This window comes from Urocitellus parryii, chromosome 2, assembly GCF_045843805.1.
Source record: "Urocitellus parryii isolate mUroPar1 chromosome 2, mUroPar1.hap1, whole genome shotgun sequence".
In the NCBI taxonomy this organism is placed as follows: Eukaryota; Metazoa; Chordata; class Mammalia; order Rodentia; family Sciuridae; genus Urocitellus; species Urocitellus parryii.
The window spans coordinates 27,659,031-27,681,723 of NC_135532.1; the positions used below are offsets into that span (position 1 = coordinate 27,659,031).

The window sequence follows — 22,693 nt, forward strand, 5'->3', positions numbered from 1 at the left end:
CTGGATGATTCATAGAGAGAACAGGTGTTGTTGCCACTTACCATCCAACAATACCACATGTTGAGAAAGGCAGCCGACTGTAGTTCTCTCACCTGGCTCTATTGAGTCTTACTGTTGAAAACCAAGTAGACAATGAAAGCCATATGTTCAGTTTGCGTCCACAGTATTTGGCAACTTAATGATGTGGTCTTCATGAAATCCTTATCTCTGCAAATGCTACGATGTGAACAGTGAGTCTATCTAAATCTACGTTTTATTTAGTATCTTATATTAATTTATTCAACATATCAATAACATGCCTGTACTGTTATGGCAAAATAGGAGATTTTCATTTTGTGAATCAATTTAATTTAAAACATTGAAAAGTATGTCCCCCCAAACTTGAAATGTACCCCCAGATCATGAAGTTTCCCAAAGTATTGTGCATCTTCAGAGTCAGAACTCCATGTATATTTTTTAAAATGGTAAGTGAAAATTATGCTTTTGACATTTTGTGTGTTTTGTTCAAGGGCATTCGGTCCACTTTGGTGCCATGAAGACATCACACCCAAAAATCAAAATTCAAAGAGTGCCGAGCAGCTCACTAATTTCCTACGTCATGTTGTGTCCGTATTCAAAGATTCCAAATCAGGTACTTCATCCTCTTTGCCCAGACCCCTCTTTCATCAGTTTTCCATAAGGGAGATCACTTCATGATGACATTACACCTTATAACGTGATCCTGACACTCACCACCTGTGCATGAGCATATTCATAGGAGAATTTCAAAGCTGCTTCCCAGTGTGGCCCAACTGAATTCATGCCATCTGCACTTGCACCAAGCCCCATCAAATAACCTTCCCAATCTTGCGTATTCTGTCTCTTAATCTTACTAGAATTAAACTATACTCATAATATTAATTGTATCTAGAAAAAATCGTGAGGCATAAATCTCATTTTTTGGCCAACATCAGTCTCAACTATGAAAAATCGTTAGCCAGTTTAATTAAATGACTGATTGAATTTTTTAAGGGGGGGAAAAAATAAAAGAATTTGAGTCTGGGATGTAGCTCAGTGGTAAGCTCTTGCCTAGAGTGTACTAAGTCCTTGTCATAAAAAGATAAAAAGAATTTGTGATGAAATGTTTTTGGCTTTAAGGGTTCGCTAACAATTCCTATACAAATGACCTTTCAATATTCTGAACACAGTGATTCTCATTGAAACTATAGTAGCATCATAATATTTACAGATTTGCCCACAAACTGAATTCCTTTCAGATATAACTTGGACTGACTGATTTGTGTGCAAAATTTGAACTTGGTTCCTTACTGTGATATAAAAGCTATGTCTACCCTTTTTTCACACCAGTCTGGCAGTATTAGATCTGGCTCACTGACTTTCCCAGCTGCTCTAATAATTAACATGTTTCCTAGTTTGAAGCATTTCTGATTAACCACATCTCTTTTCATTATCATAAGACACCTACTATAAACCAAAAACTACTGATAAACTGAAATGGTAAACTCATTTCAGGAATAGGATTGCCTTTTGCTTTCTTTCTTCGTGTGTGTGTGTGTGTGTGTGTGTGTGTGTGTGTGTGTGTGTGTCCTGTTTAGCAGGACCTCATGACTGCTAGACAAGTGCTCTAACACTGAGCTGTATGCCCAGCATTTTTTTTCCTTTTACTATACTATGCTTTATCAAGACTCATACAAAATTTGTCTTTATTTTAAAGTGGTTCATTCATTTGTTTTGGGATGAATCTTGACATGTTCCCAGGCCAGCCTTGAACACCTGGGTTCAAGCAATGCTCTTGTCTCAGTCTCCCAAATAGCTGGGACTACAGGCATCCAGGTTTATGGTCGATTTTTACAAATGGACCACCACAGGGTAGCTCTATGCTGCCAGGCTGCTGTGACGACTTTGGTGTCCGAGTTTGCAGCACAGAGGCTAACTCGTTCTCTGGCACTAGGTTTTCATCTGGAACAACACTTGAGTGAAGTGGCACTGCAGACAGCCCTGGCGAGCTCCTCCAGGCACTATGCTGGCCGGTCCTTCCAGATATTCCGGGCCCTCAAGCAGCCTCTGTCTGCACATGCCTTGTCTGACCTCCTGTCTCGACTGGTGGAGGTGATCGGAGAACACGGAGATGAGATTCAGGTACAGAAGGGAAGACCACTGAGCTCATGAAGGCTGAGCTCTTTGAATTCAAATGAGAGGAGTTAACTTTCTTTGAGCCTTCTCTCTCACTCATTAAATCATCCATTTGAACAATTTTAAAAAATTAGAAGTTGGCCTTTGTATTTCCAAAATTCACTCGGGGAGCATTGTTCTAGAAATTCAATGAATACTATTCTGTTTATAAAACAAATGGCTGAAAAACCTGTTTGGACCCTTTTTTTGGGGGGGGGTGGGTTGGGTTAGGTTTTATTTGGCAGAGGGAACATAGGTTATTTTGTATTGTTTGGGGGTTTTCATCCATTGAGGATGCAGGACACAATCTCTGCACACACAGCAAGCATCTCCATTGTATCTGTGCAAAGTCCTACCCTTCCCTGTGTGGTCATTCTTCAGTAGACTGGAAGAGTTGGAGATGGAATGGAGTCGCTGCCACAGGAAGACCCTACTGTAGGAGACTCAGAGACTGGGGAGCTGAATGGTTTGAAAGCTAAGGGCATTACAAGCTCTGTGGCTTGGGCCAAGCCCTTCTTTCCCATTGACATATTCCTGCATCTCAGGAAACCTGCACAAACCTATGGACTGTACCTTTTTCTCCTCTTTTTGGCCACAAAGTGCAGACAAAATGCCTCTGAGGCAAACCTCTTCTTAGGCACGCTTCTTACACCTCATCTCTTCCTATCAGACACTATCCATTGCCCACACTATTCCTCAGCAGGGGGCCATTCTTGCCCCTTCCCCTACCCTACCTCCTCCCACCACCACCACTCCTGCCCACCATTCAATTTCAAACCTTATTGAAGCTGTCAGACATAGAGAAATACATCCTTATTATCAGCTAACTCCTAAAACATCTGAATTTCCTAAATGGTCTTCAAAATTTGTTTTTAGATTTTGTGATTTAAAAACAATGATTATGTAGCTTTCAGATCTATTGATATTACTGGAATAAAGTTTGCATTAATTAAGCTTATCCTCAGAAAGTTAACAGTGACTGTAAGCAGCACAAAATGTAATCTTTGCATGTTTGGCAGGGTTATGTAATGGAAGCCCTTCTGACCTTGGAGGCTGCTGTGGATAACTTATCTGACTGCTTGAAGAACAGTGATCTCTTAACTGTTTTATCTCGGTGAGAATCAGTTCACTGACATTTTGTAATCAAATTTACTGCACTGAATATTTGGAAGATGCTAAACTTGTGACAGAGTACAAAGAGCAAATTTCATTTTTGAAGTCTATATATGACCTGAAAAGTATGTATGGTATTTCCTAAAGTTAAAAAAGGAAGTTATAATATACATATATACACATTTTATAAATATTTTTAGATGTCAGAAGATAGACACCAAATATTATTTCTGCATTGATACAAATATTAATGATTTTCCACTTTTTCATGTCCTTGAATACTTTTTGTGGGGGGGGGAGGGTGAATATTGGGGATTGAATCCAGGGGTACTTTCCAACTGAGCTACAGGTCCCAGTCCTTCTATTTTATTTTTTATTTTGAGACAGGTCCTCACTAAGTTACTGAGGGTCTCACTATTGTTGCCAAAGGTGGCCATGGAACTTGTGATCCTCCTGCCTCAGCCTCCCAAATTGCTGGGATTATAGGCATTGGTAAACAGGAACTAAAACTAAACAGTATTTTTAAATGAACATATACAAAGCTCAGCTGAACTATTCCTATTAAATCTGTTGGAATAAATGTTGACTTTACTTAAAAGAAATTCCTGCTTTTCTTGTTGTTGTTGCTGCCAATATTTAGAAAACTCATTTGAAATATTCATGAACCCAGATTGTATAATTGAGCTCATCTTTCTTGAAATTGAGCCAGTAAAGGTTGTACTTGTCAAGGTTTGTTTTAAGTTTAAGGATAAGGAAAAAGAAATTAGAAGAAAGTAGCATTTATTTCCAAAGAATATTTCCCCTTCTTTAGTGTTTCCTAGTGGACTTGAGTGGACTTCACTTTTAGTGAAGCTTGTGGGCACTCCACTGAACGAATTTATTTATTTTATAATTTGAACTTATTTGTTTTTATACCCAGCTCTTCATCACCAGATTTAAGCTCCAGCACTAAACTCACTGCAAGCAGAAAGAGCACAGGGCAACTAAATGTGAACCCAGGAGCTGCCGGTGGCAACACCACAACCGCAGAACGGAGTCGGCATCAAAGAAGCTTCTCTGTGCCCAAGAAGTTTGGTGTGGTTGACCGATCCTCTGACCCACCTCGAAGTGCCACCCTGGACAGAATTCAGGCTTGTACCCAACAGGGTCTTTCCTCAAAAACCAGAAGCTCCTCCTCTTTGAAGGACAGTCTTACGGACCCCTCCCACATAAATCATCCCACCAACCTGTTGGCCACCATCTTCTGGGTCACAGTGGCCTTGATGGAGTCTGACTTTGAGTTTGAGTACCTAATGGCCTTAAGGCTGTTGAATCGACTACTAGCACATATGCCACTTGATAAAGCTGAGAACCGAGAAAAACTTGAGAAACTCCAGGCCCAGCTCAAGTGGGCTGACTTCTCAGGGTTGCAGCAGCTGCTGCTGAAGGGATTCACATCTCTCACCACAACTGACCTGACCCTGCAGCTTTTCAGCTTGCTGACCCCAGTGTCCAAAGTATCCATGGTGGATTCATCCCAAGCTATCGGTAAAGCCAACTTGCTCACTCTCAATGCTCGTGGTGGGATTTATCTTTAGTGGAATAAGATGATATGGATTTACTGCTTTTAACAGTTTTGCTAAGAAATGGTTCTTTAGGAATAGCTTCTTTTGTTTTGTTTTCTTTTCTTTTAAAATTCCATTTAATGGGGTTGGGGATGTGGTAGAGCACTTACCTAGCAGGTGCAAGACTCAAGGTGTGATGGCCAGCACTGCCTTTATATCATAGAAGATATTTCAAGGCAGTAAATTAAAAGGGCAGTGCAATGAACTTTCCTCTTAGAACCACCTTCATAGTGTCCCAGAGATTTTGATCTGTTGTGTCTCTATTCTTATTTATCTCTAAGTATTTTTTTTTAATTTCATCCCTGGTTTCTTCAACTGTCCATTGGTCATTCAATAGTGTAATATTTTTAGTCTCTGGGTGTTGGAGCAGCTTCTATTTATTTTATCATTGATTTCTAACTTCATTCCCTTAGGATCTGATAAAATGCAATGTTTAATCTCTATTTCTTTGTATTTGCTCAGAGTTGCTTTGTAGCGTAAGATATGGTCTGTTTTAGAGAAGGATCTGTGTGCTGCTGAGAAGAAAATGTATTCAGTTATTGATGAATGAAATATTCTATATATGTCTGCTAAGTCTAAATTATTAATTGTATTTTTTAGTTCTACAGCTTCTTTATTTAGTTTTTGTTTGGAAGATCTATTGAGTGGTAAGAGAAGTGTGTTCAAGTCACCCAGGATTATTTTGTTACGATCTATTTGATTCTCAAAGTTGTGAAGGGTTTGTTTGGTATATGTTGAACCTCTTTTTTTTCTTTTATTTATTTATTTATTTATTTTTACTTGTTCTTTTTAGATATACAAGACAGTAGAATGTATTTTGACGTATTATGTATACGTGGAATATTCCTTTGCTCTTATACAGACTATTTTTCCCATTTTTTTTCAACTCCCAAATCTTTTAATTATTTATTGCTTTTCTTTTCCTCTTCAAAATTTTATTGATTCCCTATTGTTTTGAATTAAACCAAATCAACACACCAGATTTTAAATACCATGGCAAATAGCCCAGAATTCATTTCATGAACTACATTTTAACTCAGAGGTTCTAGGCCATTCCTCATTGTTTGAAAAAGTCTTTACTAAGCCGAGTTGGGTGGCACCTGCCTGTAATCCCAGTGACTCAGGAGGCTGAGGCAGAAAGATTACAAGTTCAAAGCCAGCCTCAGCCATTTAGATAGGCTCTATGCTACTTAGGGAGACCATCTCAAAATAAAAAATGACTAGGGATGTGGCTCAGTGGTAAAGCACCCCTGGGTTCAATCTCCAATAAGTCTTTATAATTCTGTGACTAAGACTTAAATTGGTTGATCTATGTCCTTTTATACCAGCTTTTCTTAAAATGTGTTTTGATAAAAATTTCAAATTAGTGTTTCAGCTCAATTCAGCCTGTTCCAATAAAATCTGTGCCGTCATTCTTCATTCACAAAGAATCCATCACAAGATGACAAATGTATGTTAAAATTGCAAATCTACTTTGGTGCCTCCTTTATAATTATTGCCATTGTGATTGTCTGTTTTTCATGGATTTTTGTTTTAGGTCATATTTAAGCTGCTTCCAAAGACTGCTTTTGTATCACTGCAGAATAAAACCTATAATGTGCCTGTCCACTGTCACCAGTTAAAATGTCCTGTATTTAGCTGTCTTCATTGTATCTTCTCTAATCCAGGGTTTCCACTGAATGTCTTGTGTCTCCTGCCCCAGCTGATCCAGCATTTTGAAAATCCCAATCAGTTCTGTAAAGATATAGCCGAAAGGATTGCTCAGGTATGAGTTTCAGTTCCACATTCAGGCAAGTCTATATGGGCCTGCAAGAAGGCCCAGTGTCAGTCAGAAATGACCAGGCCCAGGGAAGCCAGTGATTTTTCTCAAATGTGAATGTCTGATGCATACTGTCTTCTTTGATTATTAAGAAAAACGAGTGGAAAGAACTTTTGGAAATTGTATTAGCTAATTACTAAGCTAAGCCCTGCTGTTACAAATTCTGTCAGTCTCCTTTCCAGACTATCAGGATTTACAGCAAAATTTGCTAACATTTCTTCCTTTCATTGGAATACTTTATCCTTAATTGCTTTTCTTATCTTAAAAGGTTTGTTTGGAAGAGAAAAACCCTAAACTTTCAAATCTTGCACACGTTATGACTCTTTATAAAACACACAGTTATACAAGGGACTGTGCCACGTGGGTCAATGTGGTCTGTCGATACCTTCATGAAGCATATGCTGACATTACCTTGAACATGGTCACCTACCTGGCAGAGGTAAGCTTTAAACTAAGGATAACATCCATTATAGCTTCTCTGGTTAAATATTCATATGGAACTGATAATATACCCTCAACTTCTGTTTATTGAGTCCCTGCTACATATTATTATAGATACTAATGGAAGCATCTCAAATCTTCACAACAAGCCAGTGATGTGGTTATTATTATAATAAAGAATCTGAGGCTCTGCCAGGTTAAGTTTAAGGTGGCAGAGCAGGTCTTTGATCCCAGATCTAGCTGCTTCCAAAGCTTAAACTCCTGTTTATTAATACCTATCAACATGACAGAGATGTGAAAATCTTATCCTAATTATTCTGAGTGTTCAAATCATATTTAAGGAGTTACTGTGTATCTTGATGTGTTTAATGGTTGTTGGCTCTGAAGTAATTAACAAAACATACCTCCTAAAAAAAATGTTTATCATTACCTTTTTTTTAATGAAACTGGAATGTGTTTGTAGCACAAACATTACAACCCAAACTCTAATTTTCTGTTTCTGTTTGTGCTAGAAATATATAGCATTTCACAGGTAGTCCTATAGTCCCAACAAATTTAATATGCAAGGTCATAAAATCCTTATCCAAAGAGATAAGGGCAATCTATCCTAACTTTTCTTTTAGTTATATCACCAATATAGGTTTCAAATAAGTTAAAAAGTCAACCATTCCTCAAAGCCTCTACAAGACTGAACTGTTCAGGATGGGGCTGTGGAGTTCAATGGTAGAATGCCTGCCTCACAAGTGTGAGGCACTGGGTTCAATCCTCAGCACATAAAGGTATTGTGTCCATCTACAACTAAAAAAAATTTTTTTAATTGAAATTATCTATGTAGCATAAGGTACAAACCCATAAAACAATATTTGCAGTTGACCCTGCAGGATTCTGCCTTACAGTGTGGATCAGCAATCTATGGGCTACATCAGACCATCAGCAGTCCAGGATTCATTTACTCTTTCCCCATCTGGCACTATAAGGACCTCTCATAGTGCCACTCCAGTGCTGTTGATAATCACCTGGTCACAGCTGTCCCTGAACATACCTTGGCACACAATAAGTACTGGGAGAACTGGCACAAACATCCTGTTTACAAGGCGGATAATGGTGCCTGTTTTAAAAGAAGATGTAGTGGGTGATAGGATAGAAGGAAGCAATATTTGTTTGGAATACTAACCATGATAGTTTCAAAAGTGTAAATGGAAGGTGGGACACACACACAATGGAACACCATTCACCCTCAAGAGGCAGAAATTCCAACACATGTTTCACCACAGATGAGCCTTGAGTACATAATGCTAAGTGAAATAAGCCAGATACAAAAGGAAAATATCATGATTCAACGTTCTTGAGGCACATAGATTAGGCAAATCTATAGGAGCAGAATATATATATATATATATTGATTACCAGGAGCTGGGGGCAGTAGGTAGGAGACAGTTATTTTATTTGTATAGAATCTCAGTATGGAGTGATGAGCAAGTCCTAGAAGTACATAATGATGGCTGCACAGCAATGTGAATTGATACCACTGAATTGCACACTTAAAAATGGTTAAAATGGTTATGATGTGTACTTCACCACATACACACACACACACACACACACACACACAAAATATATTAAAATAAGTCACCTAATTTGTTCTGTTCTGCCCTTATCACAAAATTGTCACCAAAAAATTTTATTATGAGCTTACCCAACTTTCCACCATATATAATCCAATTCACGTTTGATTCAGTTACCTGTTTTTTCAGGTCGTAGCCATGCACATATGTCTAACTGTGTGGCACTGAGCAGCCTTTGCATTGCACCTGCTCTGTATATGCTAATTCTGTGTGTATCTCCATGTCTTGACCTAACTCACAGGGTGCTGTTTTGAATAACCCTGGAATTCTGTCAGGTTCATGTAAAACTTTAACCATTTCCCTTTTGTTGCTTATGTTCATAATTCATTCTATTAGAAGGGGTCCTGTTATGTAGACCTTTTATCAAATGATATTTGATATTTTATCAAGTGATCACTTATATTATCTAAAAATATCAAGCGATCCCTTTTCCCAAAGTATAACTACCCAGTCAAAAGATACGACTATGTGGATATGTTACTACATTTGAGAAATTGGTCTCCACAGAGAATTTCCTAATTTACAATACTAACATGTATCAATATTTTTTGTGTGGCTATATTCCTACTAAATTTTGTCACTGCAGGTATTCATTTTTCTGTCTGGTGCTTTTTATAAATACTGTCAGATTATTTTCCTTATGTATTTCCTTTCTGGTGAAGATATTCAATTTTCCACACAATGGATTTACGTAACTGTTTACTTCCTCCTATGTGAGCTGTTCTGTTATTTCCTTTGACCACTTTTGATGTGGAATTTCAGGATTTATTTGTATCATTTCTATCAATCCTTTATTTTGAATAGCAAACTTTTATCATGATGCCTAACATAAATATTTTCTCACTATTCTGTTTTTCTTTGAGACAATATCATTGGCTTTTTTCCTGATTATAAAAGACAGATCATAACAGAAAATTTGGAAGGTCCAGAACATTATTTTTAAAAATAAAGAAAAAGCATCACCCAAAATTATTTTATTTAGAGAGAAATACTATTTCTGTACAACAAACATATCCATTTCAATTTTGGCATCAACAGTTATGTAGCTAATCTGTATGCTCTTTGCCCATGTTTTTTATTGGTGTATCCTAGTTGTAAGTAGTGGCAGAATTCATTGTTACATATTTGTACATGTGCACAATATAATTTGGCCAATATCATTTCCCAGCATTTCCCCATTCTCTCCCCTCTTCCCTGCCCCTGGTCCCTTTGCTCTCTATTTTACTGATCTCCCTTTGATTTCAACAGGATCTGCCCCCACCTTTCTTTTCCTTTTTCCTCTCTCTAGCTTCCACATATGAGAAGGAACATATGACCCTTGACCTTCTGAGTTTGGCTTATTTCACTTAACATAGGGGTCTCTAGTTTCATCCACTTTCCTGCAAATGACATAATGTCATTCTTTTTTATGGCTGAATAAAACTCCACTGTGTGTTTTTTTTTTTTATCCATTCATCCATTTATGGACACCTAGGCTGGTTCTGTAAGACAATTATATATGCTTTATCTTCTACTTAATATCATCTAATATGCCTTGCTGTCTTTAAAACATTATTAACTACATAATAGTTCACAATGTAATTTACTATTAATTTATATATCAATTTCCCTGATGTTAAATATTTAAATTGCTTGTAGTGCTTTCTTGTTTATGTATGCTTTTTTAACCATATAAATTACAGAAATCTCATACATACACTATGATTTCATAGTGTTTATCTCTGGCTTTGGAAAGAAATGTTCCTAAGAGTATAAATATTATTCCAAAAATATGGACCTCTTTATTGCTCATCATCTCAAATACCAAATTATCCAATTTACATTTCTACTGATGTATAAGAATACCTAATTACTTTTCTCCTTACCAATACTAAATATTGCCAGTTTCTAATCTTTGCCAATTTCATAACTGAAAAATTATATTGCAATTTATAATTTATATAATTTATACAATTTCTAATTGTTGATGATTAATGTTGTTTGATGCTTTCCTTTTGAGATTTATTTTTTTAATATTATATTGTGTACATTTTATGATGTCCCTGGACCTCCCCACAGTACCTTTGATGGTATCTCCATTTCCTCGATAGTTAGGATCTTTTATATTCCCTCCTAAGGAAATATGCAATGGTAAAGATCTGGGGAAACCTGGGTGCTTCTATGGGAAAGTCCTGTGTAGAGCTGACTTCACCTGCACTTTACCTCCCACAGTTGCTGGAGAAAGGTCTCCCCAGTATGCAACAGCCCCTCCTCCAAGTGATCTACAGTCTGCTCAGCTACATGGACCTTTCTGTTGTTCCTGTCAAGCAGTTTAATGTGGAAGTTCTTAAGACTATTGAAAAATACGTGCAAGTGAGTATCTGCATAAGTTTACTTATCAGCAGAGTCAATCCAAAAAGACTAAGACTTGTCTATAATTTGTCCTTGGGTCCAAAGCCTTATGGGCACTAGATCATGTATTCATTCCTTGGTATCCATGACAAAGGAAGGGCAGTCCAGCCTGGTGGTTGACAGCATCCTGAGTGGCACTCTGAGAAGACAGAATGAGGCCTTGGCACATTCCTGACCTTCAGAGGGCACAGTTCTGCCTACTGGGGCTTGTAGGCTGCATATTAAAAGCACACACCTGGCTGGGAGGGCAGGGGCAGATCTTATTTCTGGTATCTCATTTCAAAGGAGGAGGAGGGACAAGGAACTTGTATGCATGCCATGTACCAGGTTCCAGACCAGGTGCCTCAACATGTGAAAAGTTACTCAGCAGTTAAAATCCCCACTTTAGAGTAAGCCAACTAAGGTTAAGATACTTGCATAAATGTTTTTTTAAAAAACTCCAACTGTTTGTTGGGATCATAAGTAAAATGACAATGTGAATAACTAATAAGAGTGTCTGGAGGTTCATTATGCTAGTCTCTGTTTCTGTGTTATTTTAATATTTCCGTCATAAACAGTCTTGAAAGATTTAATAAAAACAAAAATCAACCAGAGACTGGCCCCATGATCTCAGTTAGTGGAGGGTGGAGCTGGTATTTGAATGTGGCTCCAGAGTCATTCCTTTTGTTTCACTGAACCAGGCACCTGGCACAGCAGGACACTTGGTAAACATCAATAAACACCTACAGAATGTTGCTTTAAAGCCATATCCTGAGACTCCCCAACTGGGTGGGGGTAGAGGTGGGGATTAATAAAAATAAAAGAAAAATATAAGTAGATCCCAAAGGAGCAAAGAGAGCAGAAACCGTTTCTAGAGCCTGGAAGTTTATCTGAAACACACACCACAGACTGAACATAGGGAACGCAGGCTTCTCCACATCTAGTTGTTCATCTCTTTCTTCTCAGGAGTGTGCATGGAGAGTTGCAGAATTCAAGAGCAAACATTAGGCTTGCTCTGGCAAATCTCACTGACAAGTAGTGTAGTTTAGATATTCCTTTCCATCTCCACCAATGACAATTACTGGGATTATTTAATGCTAAAAGTTGTTTATTTATTTTTTCTTCACTTTTAAAGTGCCAATGATAGTTGTGCCACAAGATAGGCATTCATTCAATAACAATTTCAGCACTCATGGGGCGAGGGGGTCAGCTACATCCTTCTATTAATCATGTGGCCCGTTTTCTTGTTGTATTAGTAGGATGTTCACTCTGTCCTGGGCTTGCAGGCCATCTCTGGTACTTAATTTCTTATCTTGAATAATGGCTAATTTCATATCAATCCATGATTTCCCTTGTGCAGAATTTAAGGAAGGAGATGTATTTTATTTATTATTATAAAAATAATTACAATTGTTATTAAGTTGCTTTAACTATGTTCGATATTTTTGTGGGGGAAGTACCTCTTCCCACAAGTCAAGAAAACAAAGATGGTAAAACAAACTAATTGTTAAAGAAGAGCAGGAAGTTGATATATATTAAGGAAAGGAAAAGCATTCCAGGATGAGGGGATCGCATAAGGAAAGGCACAGAGGCCAAAGAGACTTTGCCTGGCCTAGGGTACTCTAGTAGTAGCTGCATGTAATGAGATCTGCAGGTCATGCTCAGAGTGTGGACACCACCCTGTCCACTAGAGGGAGCCATTGAAGCATGGAGACAGAGAGAGAGCCTGCTCTGAAGAGTTCTAGAAAGATCAGGGTAGCTGATTCTAAGGCTAGTTAAGGGGCCATTGAAATAATCTGGGCAGGGCCAGAGAGAATTCCACTGAGTTTAAACAGGAATAGACAAAAGGGAAAGAAATATCAAAGGGAAAGGTAAGAGGAGTTAAGAAGAGCTTCCAGAATCCTCTGTTAGGTAACAAGAAAGATATGAAGTGAGAAAAGAGATCAAGAGGCCCAGGAATAAAATGGAGCAAGAAGACCCAAAGAAGTCAAAGGATCAAGGAAGACTGAAACCTGGAACCTGGAGCAGGGAGAACTTTGAGAAAGAGTGAATAGTCAACAGCATAACATTTTAGCATTGGGAGGTTTTTTTTTTTTTTTTTTTTTTTTAATCAAATTAAGGAGGTAGCTCCTTGGCAAAAATTGTACTTGTGATTTTTTTAACTTTATTCATTTGAATACAGACAAAATGAGTCTTTTTTATTTGCTTATTTCCTAAATGTAGCTCATTTTAGATATAAATGGCCTACTTATATCATTTGCCTTTTACTTATCACGGAATTCCCTACATGTTTTGAGTCAGTCAATTTCAGCAGCAGTTAGCTTTCCAAAATGAAGTTGTTTTTAACCTTGAGTGTTTTATTTCTTGCAGAGCATTCACTGGAGAGAGGCTTTGAATATCTTAAAGTTGGTCGTGTCTCGATCGGCCAGCCTGGTGTTGCCTTCCTACCAGCACAGTGACCTCTCAAAGATAGAAATACATCGTGTGTGGACTAGTGCTTCCAAGGAACTACCTGGAAAAACCTTGGACTTTCACTTTGACATTTCAGAGGTACTTAACTCTGTTAGCTGTTTCTGTGAACTTCAGCATGAACTTATGATGGCAAAAGTTACAAGTAATTTCCTGGAGAAAGGAAGACTTATATTTATTATTAACAAAGACTGCCAAAGTCTAAATTTGGTTCCATTCTATTAAGAACACACTGAAGGGCTGAGGATGAGCATGTACAAGCCCCTGTGTTTGATGCCCAGCACCATTAAAAGAAAGAAAACTGAATTTCATATTCTCTGGGGCTCATAATTAGCAGCTTTAAGAAATAGAATCTAACCTAGCTGGGTGTGGTGATGCACGCCTGTAATCCCAGCAGCTCTGGAAGCTAAGATAGGAAGATTGTGAGTTCAAAGCCAGCCTCAGCAACAGTGAGGCACTAAGCAACTCAGTGAGACTCTGTCTCTAAATAAAATACAAAATAGGGCTAAGGATGTGGCTCAGTGGCCAAGTACCCATGAGTTCAAAACCTGGTACCAAAAAGAAAAAAGAAAAAAAGAAAGAAACCTCAGTTATATGAAAAACAATTTTTTAGAAAGCTACTTTAAAGTGGAATATTAAACTTTGTAAGCCATGTCACTCATTCTTTATCTTACAAGTATCATGTCATATCTTGCTAGCCAAAACCTTTCTCTCTGATCTATACCAGATCCATAAATGACTGCAGTTTGGAATTACAGGAATATGGAATCCACCTTTATGGTTGCCTTGAACAGGGTAAGGGAAAGAGAAAGTGAGAACCCATGCTACGGAATTGAGGAAAAAAAGAAAGGACAAAAAATGGTCAGATTTACCAGCTGCTTCCTGAGCCGACCTTTGGGTGCCTGTACTTAATTAAGTCTAAAGTATAACATAACTTGACTTTTGTGTCTCTTCTCCCATGACCCACGTAGCATGCCCCCTCCAAAGCAGAAACTACTCTGCTGATATTTATAATCAGAGCCTGGTGGTACCATGTCTGGTGCACAGAGATTGTTAACAATTATTTCAAACACTGCTGAATGAATGCATTCCCCAAGAGTGGAGAGAAAAACTGGATCTGCTTATGTGGAACCCCCTTGCACTCTTAAATAGGTTACATCCAGGTTGCTTCTTTGACACAATAGTATTCACTGACTTCTTGTTTCAATATTTGAGATGAGATACCCTTGCTGCCACTGTGAGGCCTGCATCTATATTTAGTATATAAATAATATTAAGATATTGATTCAATCTCTATGCATCATTTTTACTTGCTAGGGGGAAAGTTATTTTTATTTTATTCTACTCCCAAGAGATATAATATATAAATAGCCAGTTAGCTGCATCCCTCAACACTCAGAGACCCAGAAATACTCCAGAATGATGAGCCTTAGGAGCCAGGTGTAGAATTACCAGTCAGTTCCTGCCACCTCTGAGGACAGGCCTGTGAGCTGGTGTCTGCAGCAGAGACCTTCCTGGGACTCAAGTTTGGGAGGCACTGTCTACCACACCCCAAGGCTTTCAGGAAGTGGAAGTTCTAAAGTGTTGCCCAAGTACCTGGTTCTGACCTCATCCATTTAAATAAATTTGAAAAGATACACATAATGTAACCTTTTAAAAATGAAGAATGCCAGGCACAGTGGCACATGCTTGTAATTCCAGGAACTCAAGAGGCTGAGGCAGGAGGATCATGAGTTCAAAGCCAGCCTCAGCAATGGTGAGGTGCTAAGCAACTCAGTGAGACCCTGTCTCTGAAGAAAATGCAAAATAGGGCTGGGGATGTGGCTCAGTAATTGAGTGCCCCTGAGTTCAATTCTAGTACCAAAAAAAAAAAAAAAAAAAAACCTTTAAAAAAAATGAAGAGTATTTAAAGATTGATGATTAGCGGTTGGAGAGAGGGGAAGGAATTTTAGCCTTTCATTATAACTGGCAGAAGTTCTTCCTTATAGTTAAATGTCTGAAAACTGTTAGCTTTCCTCCATGTTTTGCATCTAATATTTTCAGTGGTTTCTAAAGCATATTAAAGAACAAGTTCTTGGATTTGTTTTCTACTGCTAAAGAGGATGGGAAAATATTGAAGAAAAAATGATTCAGAATGTTTATGTGAACATTGGGGAAATGAGCTTAAATGTAACTCTGAACTTCTAGGACCTGCTTTTAATCACTTGAGCATTTTTCGGTTCTGCTGGGTAGAACAGTCCCATTTTATATACCACAGAATTATTAATGAGATGGAAGAATGGGTGTTTTTGTGGTTTTTTTCTCCAGACACCAATCATTGGGAGGCGGTATGATGAACTACAGAATTCTTCTGGGCGTGATGGGAAGCCTAGGGCCATGGCAGTTACCCGGAGCACATCATCCACCTCATCAGGCTCCAATTCCAATGTTCTTGTTCCAGTCAGCTGGAAAAGGCCTCAGTATTCTCAGGTATACAATCCTAGACATGCATTGTTAGAAGGCAGTTTAGAGGACCTACTGAGTCCAGCTGCCCATGTGATATTGGATTCCTCCATGCCCACTCACAACATGTGTTCATCCAGACAGCAACACTTCCAGTGATGAGTCTCACAGCATTCTGAGGACACCCATTTTATCTTTGAACAGCTCATTATGTGGAGTTGAAGTCGGACTCTCTTACTTCTACTCATTGATTCTCGTTTTCTTAAGGCTTAGAAAGCAAAATCTTTCACATTGCAGCAGCCCTTCAAACAGTCAATTCCATGGGATTTAGACACCCAAAGAGTCAATAGGGCTGTACACTAAAAGACCATTCTGGCTCCTCTTAGGAGCATCAACTTTAATCATGATCTCCATGCATAGGCTGAGTGGAGGGGGCTGCTAGACTTCTCTGTGGTTTGATTATGTAGCCTAGGACAGTATTCAGTTTACAGATGACTGTGTCAAAGTACTGAGGTCATTGGGCTTAGTCAGGTAAAACACTGCATTATTCAAAAGTCTTTTAGTGCTGTAGCAGAAATCCACTGAAAATTTTCCTGAAGTAGAAAAGGAATTAAACCATCTGTGTTAGTCACTTTTGTGCACTCTGACCAAATCCTGAGAGAGTCAACTTATAAAGAAGAAAGCTTTATTTTGGCTCATGATTTCAGAGTTTCGGTCTGGTCACTTGGCTCTATTTCCTTGGACCTGTGATGGCACAGTACCTCATGGCAGGTGTATGTGGCAGAGGAGGTGCCCAGTCACCTGATGGCAGCCAGTAAGCAAAGGAAGAAAGGAAAGGGCTAAGACCCTCAATAGTTCCTTTAAGAGCATGCCCCCAGTAACCTAACTGATTTCTACTCTTTAAGAGGTTCCCACTACCTCCCAAGAGCACTATTGGCTAATGCCCAAACCTTTAACACATTGGGACATTCAAGATCTAAACTATAGTACCACCTAACTTGTCTTCAAACAGCTGGATCCTGACAAAGGTCAGGAACAAGAGCTTTAGACTCTTCTTCTCACTGTTCCCAACTTCCCTTCCCAAAGTCTTAGCCCCATATTTTCCCATCCGTTGACTTCATTCTCAGGTTGGCTCTTTACATGGAGGCAGCAATGACCTCTGAAACTCCAGGTTTTCTTGGCCTTCGGCTATGGTGATTTCAGATGAGCAAGGCCGTCCCTCTTCTGGAATCCATAGCAGTTCTAAAAAAAAAAAAAAAAAAAAGGACACTTGCAGGGTGTGTGATGGTGTCAAAGGACTGGGAGAGGAGCCCTTCCCCAGAATGAAGAGAGAAACTAGAGTATCAGAAGACGGTGAAATGGGTGCCGGGAAGGAAAAACACTTTTTTTTTTTTTTTTTTGCATGCTCAGCAGTATTCACCTTCATTCTCAAAGGTTTGGAAAATGGAACATACGGCACAAGCCTGCTGGAGTGCAGCAGATTCTTAGTGAGCACTAAGTTGTTGAAAATGGGGGGAAAAAAATGAAAAATGTATAACCCTTGTCCATGTTTCACTTAATTGATTTATTAAGAGAATTATACAGAATTATACAGTGACACTAAGACTTGGAGAATCATTGAGCAAATCTCCTGCCACCACTCAACATCAAGGTTCTCTAGTCTCTGACTTTGAAATGACACCATATTGGGTGTCTCTTCTGTAATCTGGAAAGATGGATGGAGTAAACCAAGTACCAACAGGATGAAAAATCTAAGAATGTACATTCTGCATAAAAAACATGAGTCAGACTGAAGGGGAGAAAACCATTTTAAAGACATTAAGATTGCTAGAAGAGCTGTTCTGAAGTTCAGTAATGTTTTCTAGGCTCTAGTTAATACATTTTTTCATTCTTAGCCTTCCATTCATTCAGAGACCAAGTCATCTCATTGAAATATATGGTTTACAGAAGAATCCCTATGTCTAGGGGGCTGGAAAATAGGTTTACAAAGAAAAAAAAAGAATTAAATCTATTTAAAATTAATCCAGAAAGATTTTACATGGCTTATGAATAATTGAATGTTTTCATTCTGCAGAAAGTAGTTATTCTCTCATTTTTAGGAAAGAAGACTTGTCCTATAACAGAATATATTTGATTTAGATGTTGTAACATACAAGAAAATTATCGAGGAAAGAGATGGATATTCATGCAAGAACCTAAGGACTTGGTTATCCCACTTCTTGGGATAACTTAGGTCAGCAATATCCAATAGAAACATAATACAGATCTCATCTTAAATGTTGCAATAGTCATCTTAAAAGAAAAAAAAAGTAAAAAGAAACTGGACTGGGGTACAGCTAGTGGTAAAGAACTTGCCTGGCATGTGCAACTTGCCTGGCATGGCTAAATAAATAACTAGAAACAAGCGAAATTAATTATAACAACATTTTACATTATTGATGAGATAGCCTACTTTTTTCATACTGAGCCTTGTGTGTTTTTAAATCTCAGTTCTGAGTGGCCCCATTTCAAGCACGATTGCCCACCCTTTGTGGTTAGTGGCTACAATATTAGAGCCGATTTACTTTCAGGACCCCATAATAAAAACCTGCCTTGTGTTTCTTTTGCAGAAGAGGACAAAAGAAAAGTTGGTGCATGTCCTTTCTCTGTGTGGCCAAGAAGTAGGATTAAGCAAAAACCCATCCGTAAGTCCTAGCACACATCACGGTTATTTTGTTATCTATGCTCTTTTGGTTTACTCTATTTTTGCCATTGATCATATAGTTTAAGATTCTATCATGAAAAACAAGGATGATATCCATCATCTACACCAAACCCATGGATTATTCCTCCCCATTTCATGATTTTTAATCTCACTTATTTAGAAACAAGGAAAATATTTATTGGCTCTAATTCCTCTTGGATATAATTTTACTCTGGACACCCATACCTTGCTGTGATGTCATTATTTTACTCATGTACAGTAAAGATGAAAATAATGACAAAACTTATGTGGTAGAAACATTATATTTTAAGCATTGTGATGTTAACATTATAAACATTGCACAGTTTTTAGTGATTTTTTTTCTCATTAACTTTCACTGAAAAAAAAAATGCCATTAGGCTTGTGAGTGACATGACTGAAATATATAAGCAAACTTGTGAAGCTTATAAAATTCAGAAAATTTAGATTGTGTACACAAACATATTATATAGTACAAATGTCAGGGTATGATTTTACCAAGAATTTTTATTTCATCTATATCATAGCATCTTTATTATTTATGAAAAAGAAATAGCAAGTAAGAATTTACCAAGTAAGAATTAGGAGAACAATTTCTCTGCAGAGCCATTTTTAAAATCCCATACTCTATCTTAGTACTAATGTTGTTCACAATTAGGTGAAGTGTTAGAGGCTTGTAAGTACTTGCACAAGTACAAATTGATATTTCTTTCCATCTCAAAAGTATCCCATCCATCAGCTAAGTGACTTAAGTGGCCTCTGCTTTTTAGATCAGTGGCTTATTGGTCCTGTGACATTACTTAGGGCAGAGGGGATGGTGGCAGAGGCAGACAGAGCCTCCTAGCACACAAGGGAGAGAAACAAGAGCATTTTGCCTCTGCAGTGCAGCACAGCCAGTTGGGGCTATTTCTTGCCACTGTGACTGGCACTTCTTCAGGTTCACACTGTCTTCCCCTATGCCAAGCCTTTACCAGCTAGAAATATTTACCTGAAGTACTTTACAAATAAGATAAGCTCTTAACTAGGAAAATGAGCCTTCAGCTGAGGAAATCTGAATTCTGTTTCTCCTCTCTCATTGACCAGTTGACTGGCCCTCAGTGCTGTTTATCTCACCTACCCATTTGCAATCCCAGAACAAAACTATGCATCATATACCATTTCCTGAACATGCAGGTTGAATATCCCATATATATTTTCAATATCCCCCTAAAATGTTTGGGACCAGAAGTATTTCAAGTTGCAGCACTTTGGATTTTGAAATTATTTGCATAGACTTTACGCATTGAGAATTCAGACTTCATAAAATCTGAGAATTTTGCCAGGCACAATGGTGCACACCTGTAATCCCAGCAGCTTGGGAGCCTGAAGCAGAGATTACAAGTTCAAAGCCAGCATCAGCTTCAGTGAGGCACCAAGCAACTCAGTGAGACCCTGTCTCTAAATAAAATACAAAATAGGGCTAGAGATATGGTTGAGTGCCCCTGAGTTCTATCCCCAGTACCCCCCGCTCAAAAAAAAAAAATGAATATTTTGATCATGTCAAAACTCAAAAAGCTTCAGATTCTGGATTTTCAGATTTGGGGTATTCAACAGTATAGTATATATCTTACAACTTAAACACTAGAGGAAAAAAACTACATTTAAAGTCCCTTTGCTCTTTTTTACTGTAAGAATTTAAATACAACTGACATTTTTCCATAGATTTCCCCATTTTTCAAAGAAGACTGAAACATAATGGTTACATAAAATTACTGTTAATTTTACTTAATTTCAACCTATGCTCAGTAGATACTGACTAGCAAAACCTTTAGGTTTGTTCTCAGTTCATTGTTTCTACAAAGTGCTATTACAGTGGCTCAGTAAAAAAGGAACCTTAAATGTATAATTTTAAAACATTAACATACTATAGATTTGTTTAACTCAAAAGGACAAAAATTTAAGTAAAAATTATGGGCATGGAATTCGACTATTCTGCAATCCCAATGAGAAGTACTATACTTTTGGCTTCTATTTCTTATTCCTTACCAGTTCCTGGTTTATCTCTAAAAGGGCTAAAATCTTTGTTCCTATGGTTCATTCTGTAATAACCTATCTGGGTATTGTCTTTAAGCTATCATTTATGTGTATTTGACATATACGTGCTTGTGAATGTGTATAATATCTCATTTTAATTAGGTCAGAAACACTGGAAAACAGTCTTAGTGTTCCAGTTTGTGAACACATCCTCAGTTTTCAGTCTCTCTCACACACACAGTTAGTGTCCCATCTTTATCCATTAACAGGCAGCAATTCTATTCTTCACCATTTTCCTGGTGCATGAACTTGCATCTTTGCGAGGAGTTTAATCCAAAGGCACCTGTCCAACATAAATAATAAAAGAACATTCTAAAAATACCCACTTAAGGAATTAGGTGTGTACTGGAAATACAGTGCTATGAAGAGCCAATTACTGTTTTTCATAGCACAAACAACTGAAGGCAGACCAGTTTCTCAGGAGAGGGCTCTTTTGACTCGTAGGTGATTTTTTCCTCGTGTGGGGACTTGGATCTGCTGGAGCATCAGACGAGCCTGGTATCTTCCGAGGACGGCGCCAGGGAACAGGAGAACATGGACGACACGAACAGCGAGCAGCAGTTTAGAGTCTTTAGGGACTTCGATTTCCTAGACGTGGAGCTGGAGGATGGAGAGGTACAGTTACATTCTCTATAAAAATAATCCCCTTCGGAACTTGCCCTTGACTAACAAAACTGTCTTTCTACCTGCTAAATAGAACATTTTTGTAACAAGGTCTTTAGCTGGAAAGCTCTAAATTCTGTTTTGAATCAATTTATTCAAAGTACAACGGCTTAACTTTGGCAAAAGTTGCCACACCCTTCCTGAGTCCGAAGCACAGCTGCCAAGTCATTTCTAAATGACAAAAATCTGAGTGGTAACGACCACACAGAGACTGTGTGTTTACAGTCCAAAGGGGATCTTAAAAAAAAAAAAATCACAAAAACACTTCAGTTCTGAGCATGTTCACTGGCACCTGGACAAATATGCTAAGCATTTAATTATTTTAAATGTAAAGTTGCTCTGAGTCTCTAATTCCTTACTTCACAACTTGCCTGCCTCAACATGAGACAGAGCTCAGGGCTCCAGCATCTCTGTGCAATGTTTGATGAAGTCATTAGAACCTGAAACAAAGCACAGGAGAGCTCTCTGCCCTGCTTTAGTTTGGTGGCCAGCATTCCAGACACCTGGAGCAGCTGAATTCAAGCCTCAACAGGCAAATACAGATTCATTTATTTTGAATGATAATCATGTAATAAGATGCTTTCTGCTATGAATCATGTTTTTGAAAACAGGGTCTGGAGGGAGGAGCAACACCCTGTCAGTTACCTTCCTTTCCATAGCTCAGAGGCATGTTCTAAATGATAGGCAGTCTTTTGCCCCTTGAGAGTAAAAGCTCAGTTCACTTAAGTGAGATTGGTTTGGGTAAAGATGCCTGTTACCCAGCCTGGCTCTCCATGTTGCTCAACATTGGCAGCTCTTATTTAACTAAATATAGTATATTTTCCAAAGGGCTTTAAGCTAGTCTTACAATTAAAATGGAGGTTCAAATTCAAAGTTCATTATATCTGGTGGCAGAGAGGCACCTCCTTACTTAGCTGCAAACCTGTGAGAAAATCATGCTTTGATTAGCTTCCCTAAAACAATAGCATTACTGTCCAATCCCCTTATGTCTAGTTGAGGCCAAAGAGCTAATGGCTGTTGTCTTACCTGGGTCATGACCACCTAGATATCTATTCCAGCAGGAGAGCGCCATGTCCTGAGAATAAATGATGGTTTCTCCACTGATTATTTCCCTGAAAAATACATTGAGCAAACTCAGCCCTTAGTAGAAAAGCACTGACTGGGGTGAGAGGTGCAGCTC

General features: G+C 38.3%; 1 protein-coding gene across 3 annotated transcripts in view; it reads left to right on the forward strand.

The window, feature by feature from the left end:
- Window positions 1-22,693, forward strand: part of Fry (FRY microtubule binding protein) — a 406,369-nt gene that overhangs the window by 348,778 nt on the left and 34,898 nt on the right. For all 3 annotated transcript variants that reach the window (XM_077795147.1, XM_026414538.2, XM_026414540.2), the window contains 11 exons: window positions 510-631; window positions 1,952-2,139; window positions 3,192-3,286; window positions 4,205-4,812; window positions 6,557-6,654; window positions 6,977-7,147; window positions 10,986-11,126; window positions 13,515-13,694; window positions 15,921-16,082; window positions 18,665-18,739; window positions 21,295-21,465. In XM_077795147.1, the coding sequence (XP_077651273.1) occupies window positions 510-631; window positions 1,952-2,139; window positions 3,192-3,286; window positions 4,205-4,812; window positions 6,557-6,654; window positions 6,977-7,147; window positions 10,986-11,126; window positions 13,515-13,694; window positions 15,921-16,082; window positions 18,665-18,739; window positions 21,295-21,465 (2,011 nt within the window). The remainder of the gene's footprint in view (window positions 1-509; window positions 632-1,951; window positions 2,140-3,191; window positions 3,287-4,204; window positions 4,813-6,556; window positions 6,655-6,976; window positions 7,148-10,985; window positions 11,127-13,514; window positions 13,695-15,920; window positions 16,083-18,664; window positions 18,740-21,294; window positions 21,466-22,693) is intronic.